General features: G+C 40.1%; 1 protein-coding gene across 4 annotated transcripts in view; it reads right to left on the bottom strand.

The window, feature by feature from the left end:
* Positions 1-1,853: 1,853 nt before the first annotated feature.
* Positions 1,854-8,230, bottom strand: part of Rbms3 (RNA binding motif single stranded interacting protein 3) — a 664,175-nt gene continuing 657,798 nt past the window's right edge. For all 4 annotated transcript variants that reach the window (XM_052187038.1, XM_052187040.1, XM_052187041.1 and 1 more), the window contains one exon: positions 1,854-7,810. In XM_052187038.1, the coding sequence (XP_052042998.1) occupies positions 7,804-7,810 (7 nt within the window). In that variant the 3' untranslated portion in view covers positions 1,854-7,803. The remainder of the gene's footprint in view (positions 7,811-8,230) is intronic.

Below are 8,230 nucleotides of genomic sequence, written 5' to 3'. Positions count from 1 at the left end.
AATTTTTTTAAAAAAAATGTTGACTTTTCAGTTCCCTAAGTGATGGCATGAAGAGGTGGGCGGGGCTTCCGGAGCAGAGGAATTTGTCAATCTGGAGTCCTTAGGAGTGGGCTGGATGTCCTTAGTAAAGAAGCCTTCAAGTTTGGTTGTCATTCTCAGTATGCATGCTCACATATACGTATACATATGTACACATATGTACACATACATGCATGCTTTGTGGAGACAAGCCCTTGCTAGACACAGAGACCTTGGACTCCTCTACTCCAGCTCTGTGAACAGTACATTCTTTATAAGTTACACTAGTATGAGGCACAGTGCCTAAATGGAGGATGATAAAAAGGTTCAGTTATGTCCACATCCCTCTCATTTTCTGATAGTCTCTTTAAATATTGTTTTCCGGCTTTCTCTTCAGTCACTCCTGTCCAAACAGCTCAAGGGAATGCACACAACATGCTCTGAGAGTATGACCACCACTTACCTGTCTCCACATCCTTCCTTGGTTACCTGTGCTCTAACTCCTGGAGATGACATCTGTGGAATTATCTTGACTCCAAAACTCTATGTCTATGTGTTCGGGACTCACAGGCTCTAACCACAAGGCTTAATGCAAGAAGTAAGGGAGAACTGCAGGAAATAGGCAAATCTATTGAAGATAAGATGCAAGAAGAGAGGAAGGACCATGGGGTTGAGGGTTCTTTGATGTTCATACACTCTTCTTCTCTCTTGGCTTCATCCCTGTGCCCACCGATCTGCAGTGTCACAGAATTCAGATTTGAACAAGGATGGCAACAGAAGGTCAATGAGAGATGCTTCTTTTTGTGGACAATAGCAGAGGAAAGGGATGAAATTTACCAAGGTCTATGGGGCTATTATGGGTAGATAATGACTGTCAGCATTGGGGGAACCAATCAGGAATGATGAGTACCCAACACCTTCTATTTCTCATGCGTGCTTAGCAGACCATATGTAGACATGGTTCGAGGGGGCTTTCTATCCGTGAAAACTTTGTTCATGCATGTACGTGTGCATTTTCTCTCCCCTTAGATTATGTCACCAATTTTTCTGTTTAACAAATTGCATGCACTTCCTCCATCCAATATGTTTCTCATTTTCCACATCATGGTATTTTCTGAACCACACAGCAAACACACAGGATGGGAATACTTCTTAGTCCTTGATTGTAAGAACCAAGAGCTGGGAAATTCTACACCAGGGAAATATCCTTAAATTATTTGCTTACCATAACCATTCCACAGCTGAAGGAAGCATACTTCTGATTTTGGTTCACCTGACTCTTGCAGGGACAGAAACCATTGTTGAAGAAAGAAACTCTTACATTCACACAGTACTGCTGCTGAACTGCTCTGTGTATGTAAGAGTCGTTGGAAAGACCTCAGTGGAAGGCTGTGCCTTCTCTAAAGGCCCCCATGGTGGCTTAGGATTCCAGGCATGATGAATGTATTTTCTTCTGCCTTCTTGCTTGGATTAACTTTTTATTATTATAAGATCTCTCTCTCTCTCTCTCTCTCTCTCTCTCTCTCTCTCTCTCTCTCTCTCTCTCTCTGTGTGTGTGTGTGTGTGTGTGTGTGTGTGTGTGTTTGAGCCCTTGGAGCTAGAGTCACAGGTGGTTGTAAGCCCACAGGTGTAGATGCTAGCAACCAATTTTGAGTCCTCTACAGGACCCAAGCACTGTGCTATCTCTCCAGCCCTGAGTGATCTTTTCTTTCATTGATTCCAGAAAAAACGACAACAATTTAAAAAACAGGATTAAATCCAGACACAGCTCCTCCCTTCCCCCAACACCTTCTCGCAAGTTTCTGGAAAGGTGTAAGCAAACGCCATGGCCCTGCTTTGTTGATTTTATTTCCATTTTTTATTGAAAGCTTCATCAAAGAAAACAGAAATTGAAACCTAATATCCACTGATCTACAGAGAGCCCAGGAAACAGGGGAAATGGTAACTAACTTGACCATGGTACACATGAAAGAACTTAGAGATAAAAACCAGAAACGCCAGAGGATTACAGAACTCTCCGTGACAGTCAGAGACAGCAATACAAAGATGCCCTTCAATAAAATCTCAAAAGGGTGTTTCAGGAGGTCCAGGAAGTTGAAGATGACCTAAACCAAGGCTTTTAAAGAGGAAGCCCTGTCACAGTTTTCCTAGAAACTGAAGTACTTTCACCCAGTGCTTAAAAATGAAAGATTCCAATGGTTTTCTTAAGTTAATGGGGACCATTGTTTCCAGACAGGAAAACAATGTAATTTTAGATACCCAATGCCACTTTGAAATAATGTTATTATTCCTAACAGGGATGGAACAGCTCACTTCTTTTTTACATGTGAGGATGTAACACAGTTGGGGAGGAGGAGAGAGTATCTTCATTAACAATGTTGGACCATAGGTTTCTAAGTCCAAAGTGTAGCACTAATGCTACACTTTTTACTTAGGTACATAGTGGCCATAAAATTATGCCTCAGGACATGAGTAACTTTAAGTCTTAATACAGTAACACAAATTCAAATAGAAACAACAACAAAAATAAAAATGATAGTTTTTTTAGTTGAAAGATTTAAGAAGGGGATTAAAACTGTGTAGTTAGCCAAAATGATCTTATTTTCTTCTGTTAGAGAATATGTTGATCTTTTTGTCCTGGTTTGAGTTTCAGTCAAGAGAATGGAGCCAAAGTAGCCTTCTTCTAAGGAGAGCCAAGTTTATTCTTATAATTTTTCTGTTTGTGTTTTTGCAAGAATGCAGCCAACTCTCGCTTATGTGTGGTGGATAGGAAAAGGACATTTATGGACTGTTGAAATTCACAATGTATGACATGTGGACATTAGTTTCAATAATGATTAAAGCTCTCTTGATATATCAGTACTTGGGAAGCAAAACAGACTGGTGTGCAATGTTATTTTAAGGGGTTTCTTCTGTCCACCCTTGCAGTGAGATGCTAAGGTTAATAGGGCCAGTCATTGACAAGAAAACACAAAACACCCCCACAAAACTGGTTAGCTAGCCCTTTGAATATTGACAGTGATTGGGTTTCTTTGAAATGCAGCAGTGTTAAGAAAATCTCCCAGGTGACTCTGGGCTTGTATTTATCCCCAAGCTCCATCTTGCCCCTTTCTCTCTGTACATCTCTGAAATGAATACCATAGCATATTATTTTCTTGCCCAGAACCTCATGGCTGTTACTGCTTAGAAGACATCCAGTCCTTTCTGTGACAGCGACTATGTGTGCATGTTACAAGTTGGGGTGTCTGCTCAACGACAGTAGAAGTCAGAAATCCGTGCTGAACCCATTTTCTTAAATCATGAGCTACTTAGAGCTTTGGACTTTGTTCTTTCTAAACTCCAGGTCATCCCAGAGGCTGGCCAGCACAGGTCACTTTTGTATGGGTAACAAATGCTAATCTCAAGTTAGGCTCAAACATCTTACAACACCGAAACCATAAAATGAGTCGATACCTGGATGAAAGAAACCCCATGAAAAGGAAATGGAATCAAGGAACCTGCCAGTCCAGCTAATCCTGGGGCTCAAGAGAATCTATCAAGGCCAGGGGGCTCAAAATAAATGGTCAACATACTGGTCCCAATGGCAAAAAAGAAAAAAAAATGAAAAAAATAAAGGAAGAAATCTTATTCATTGCTCCACACTGTGGTCAAGATAAAATAGATCAAGGCTCTGCGACATGATTCTATACTATTCTGATGTGTGATTGCGTGCCATGCTGAAAGCCATTACAGGTGACTTTCAATCCTGCTGTCTCACTAGTTTGAAATCATGGGTTTTCCACTGATGCCCATGTAAGACTTACTTTTCAGTCCTCAGCTCTCCTCGAGTTCTGCCCACACTCCTGCGGGTGAGATTGGATTGTCAAAAGTAGTTTTAGCCTATTAACATTATAGTCTGTGCAGATGTCACATCCAAACATCTCCACTATAAAGAAGAGTGCAGAGGACCCTGCTGAGACCAAATCCCACTCTTCAGTGAAGGGGATTTTTTTAAGTCAATAGAAAGGATGTGAAGTTTTTCATAGATATTTTAACCATTAAACAAAGTATTAAAAAAAGCTAAGCAATTATTTTTTATCTTCAGCACCTGCTGATATCTCACACAGGTTCTATCCTGGAGTCCTTAGGGGAGAAAAGCTACCAGTCATCACACATCCTGCCTCTCATGATATCTTTGTCATTATTCAAAGAAATCCACTGTTCTGACATACTAGGTAACCTTTAGATGACTTGGAATTTATCTTGTTTGGATCATGGCTCTAGCTGATATCCTAAATCCAGTCTGTGTTAATGAAAGGAAATAAAATCAAAATATTTTGACAATCTCAAGAATTAGAATTTTCCTTTAATATAAAAAAAAAACGACTATAGTACTAAATCATGAGGACAACCATGTTTAGTGGTGACTAGGTTGAGATTCCAGCATCTGCACTGTACCCGTTGCATAAGTGGTTTTTTTTGGGGGGGGGGGAGAAGGTATCTTGTTTTTATTACAACATAGTAATTGATGTCTTTTCTTTCCCTTCTATGTTGGACTACTGAAAAACAATTCTTACGTAAAAATGACAGAAAAAGAGGGAGCCAATTTGAATATGCACATTTTTTTCTTCTCAAAAGATTTTATGGAATGGCATTATCAAGACAGGCCAAACGTAAAACACACAGAAACATAGAAAAATGACATAATGATTTCCTTTGGCCTGAGGTGGCTTAACAGAAAAGAGATCACGGAAATTTCAGAGTTGAAGGAAACGTTTCAGAGTTACTATATAAGATGAGGGTTAGGGGCTGAAGTTCCTTAGGCACCTTCAATGGCCACATGGTAGCTACCTTGAAGCCTCATTATTGGTTATGCAAATGAGACTCTCTTTGTATCACGTGAATACAGGTACTTTGTACTTTTACAGAAAGGACAAGAACGTATGTTGGTTTTATATTCAAATGAACGATGCCCAGGATAATCCTTACTTACACAGAGAGCCGAGAGAAACTGAAGGAGAAAGAGAAAGTGGAGTCTCAAGCGAGTTTTCTGAGAGCTCCTGGAACTCGAGGGTTTTCTTTCCACAGACAAATTCAAGTCCACCCTTCCAACACACAGAGAGCTGACCGGTGTGACGGTAGGATGAGGGCATCTCGGGTTCCCCCGGAAGCACGCAAAGACATTAGGATAAAGGTGAAGCACAGAATGTCTCTGCAGTGGGCTGCCGTTTCCTTGGATACCGCTCTGTAATTAGCGTGATGGCCAACATCAGAGGTGACTTTCTGGATCTGAGCTCTCAGTTTACAGGATTGCAAAGAAGAGAACCAGGCTCTAGCGAGACAGCGAAATATGGACCTTCGGACTGGCTAAGACTCATTAGTTGTGGGAACCTAATGGGACTGTGATTTGCCTTATAAGTTGTTTTGTCTCTGAAAGCCCACTCACTCTCTTCCTCTCCGGGGCTTGTGTTTGTGCCCTCCCTATGCACCCAGCCAGACTAACCCTGTAGAAAGGAGCTTTGCCTCCTGGATTCAAATAATTTCATTCAAAAGCCGCTCTTGGGAATGGTCCCAGAGTTCCATGCCGCAGCCTCTTAACTTCTAGCAAAACAAGATCTTTTGATCCCAGATATGATGAGTCAGAATGGTTAGGACTCTCTCACTAAGCCAATTTTGATCATTTTAAGCCAAGCGCTGCATTACTCTAAGTGCAAATATCTCCTTTGGTTTCGGTGCTGGATCAACCCCTAATTCTTGTGGTTCTTGTTGATAGAAAGCAAACAATTTATTGATTGTCAACTAGCGTGTTAAGCGCTTGCCCCTTCCACACTCAAAGGAGTCTTAGATCTTAATGGCCCCACTTAATTCTGGAGAATTAAACCAAAATTTAAGGAGGGCTGTGTTGTCTCTCCTGTCAGTATCAAGATATGAGAACACAAAGGGCAGAGGAGGTAAAAGAAAAACACCCTTTCCCCAAACAGAATTAAAGCGCCTGTGTAAGGTGGGCCAATAACAAAATGAAGGTGAGAAGACAAAATCTGTTTCTGTTGGGTGTTTGAAAGAAACATTGTTACCAATTTGCGAGAACTTCTCTGGGGACCACACCCCACCGCGCTGAATATCACTGAGCCTTTCCGACAAATGGCCTTTCAGACATCAGAAGCATCCTTCGGGAAGCATCCTTAGCCTGCAGTTCAGATGAGGACATTGCAACCTCTTGAACAAAGGACCCGGTGTATTGGTAGCCACCTCTCCACTGCTGAGAACGCTGGCCAGGAGCTAGGAAAGCTCACAGGAGTTAAAGCCGCCTGCATCCATCCATCCATTGGGTCTTAGAGTCTTCATTCTTAAACTGCTGAGCAGGGTAGGAACAGACTTCAACTATCAACAAATACACATTTTTAGAAAAACAATTTTTTTTGTGGTATGTAACACACTAGTGGAAGGTAGTTTAAATGAAGTTAGAACTGGTCCGGCCATGTAGGTCAAACGAAACTTCAAAGAAAGAAAAGCAGTGTCTACCATCACGCCTGTAACAGGGTCTCGCTTCATCTTTGGTATAAAATAGGCCATCCATAGGCTGCAATTGACCACAACTAAGAAAGACTACAGAAATTGTCAACAATTTCTCTATCTATTGCTTTTTTTTTGTTTTTGTTTTGTTTTGTTTTTTTTTTGTGTGTGTGTGTGTTTTTGTTTTATTTTTTATTTTTTTGCACTTTTTCGACCATAAGCTTCTATCTACTTAAGTTTTGTTTTTGAGTGCTCTTATGCTAGGGTTTTGCAATGTGACAAGCGAAGCTGGACTAAAACCTGACAAAGCTCATAGAAAAAACTGCAGATAAAAAGCACTAACGCTTTCGCTAGCAACCACGCTCTTGTAAATTAAAAAAAAAAAAAAATCTGCATTCTGCCCCCCAGACACGCATTATCTTTAATGCGGTTGTTTTTAAAACCGACGTGAATAACTTTACCGTAAAATGTCTTTTAGCCTTGTAGAGTGATTGTGTCAAAGTTCATGAGAAGTCCCAGCGTTTCCCAGTTCTTGGCCTTGATTTCTTTTATCAACAAATTTTCTTCAAATGAAGAAAAAACATTTTCCTTTAAACTGTACAGTTTTTTCCTTTTTTTTCCACCCTAAAAACTCAGTCTCCATCTTCTATGCCAGTGAAAACTGGCATGATACCTCAATTCTTTCTTGATTTTTTTTTTTAACAAGACGCTGAAAGCATGCCTCTGGAGCCTTTGACGTCCTTAAAATTAAGGCAATTAAGATTCAAGATAAACCTTACCTAAATATTTCTAAGAAAACATAAAAAATATATATATAAAAAAAACCAAAGAGGTTTAAACAAGAAAGGAAAAAAGAGAAAAAATAGCTTAATTACTGAGGAAAATAATTTTCTTAAACTTCTGGTTGCCCAGCTCTTGACATTGGTGTTTCTATTTAAAACAAAAACAAAACCAAAAACAACTACTTATATCTTCAGGAAAAATTCTGTTTTTCCAAAGAAAGCATCAACTCGTGATGTTTACCACCCCACCCCATCCCCTTTCTGGGATTTGTTTTCCATTTAATTAAAATAAATGACAAAAATAACTGTTAGAGCACACGGAAGGAGCCATTCGCACAGCACATAAAAATTTTGTTTTCTTTGAGTAAAATATAAAATAAAAAAATAATAAAAATAAAAGAAGAAGAAAGCTTTCCCTTGGCGCCTGTGCAAACCGGAGGCCAACTAACTTCTTGCTCAGTGACGTTTCTTCATTGAAGGTAAAGGTTCAGATAGACATCCTCACTTCTGTCTATGGTCTGCAAAGACAAACGGGTAAAAGTGGTTATTGCATCCAAGTCTTTCTTCCGCTGTTTCCCGGGACATCTCGTTAGAGGTGCCCAAACATTTCATCATTCTCAAAGAAGGGATGCAACGGGTGTATTAATTAGCTTATGAGGCAGTCAAGTTCTGTTAACGTCATATAAATTCACGCTTGAGCAAGAGTTTGCTCGTGTCAAAGCTGAGCTTGATGGACTTAGGCATTTTAAAATACCTACTTATTTTGTTGTCGTGTGTATAATCACTTGTTTGTATGTTTGAATATCTAGAATGTAAAAATATCTAAGCCAAAACTCAGATTGCCATGGCAACTGCATCCAGGCCTTCTAACTTGGGAGCACTGTGATCTGCTGAGGTCCTACCTCTTATGGGGCCTGTCATCCTCTCCCTGGCCTTAC

This window comes from Apodemus sylvaticus, chromosome 7, assembly GCF_947179515.1.
Source record: "Apodemus sylvaticus chromosome 7, mApoSyl1.1, whole genome shotgun sequence".
Taxonomy (NCBI): Eukaryota; Metazoa; Chordata; class Mammalia; order Rodentia; family Muridae; genus Apodemus; species Apodemus sylvaticus.
Note: the sequence above shows the minus strand (reverse complement) of the source record. Positions and strands in the feature narration are given on the sequence as shown.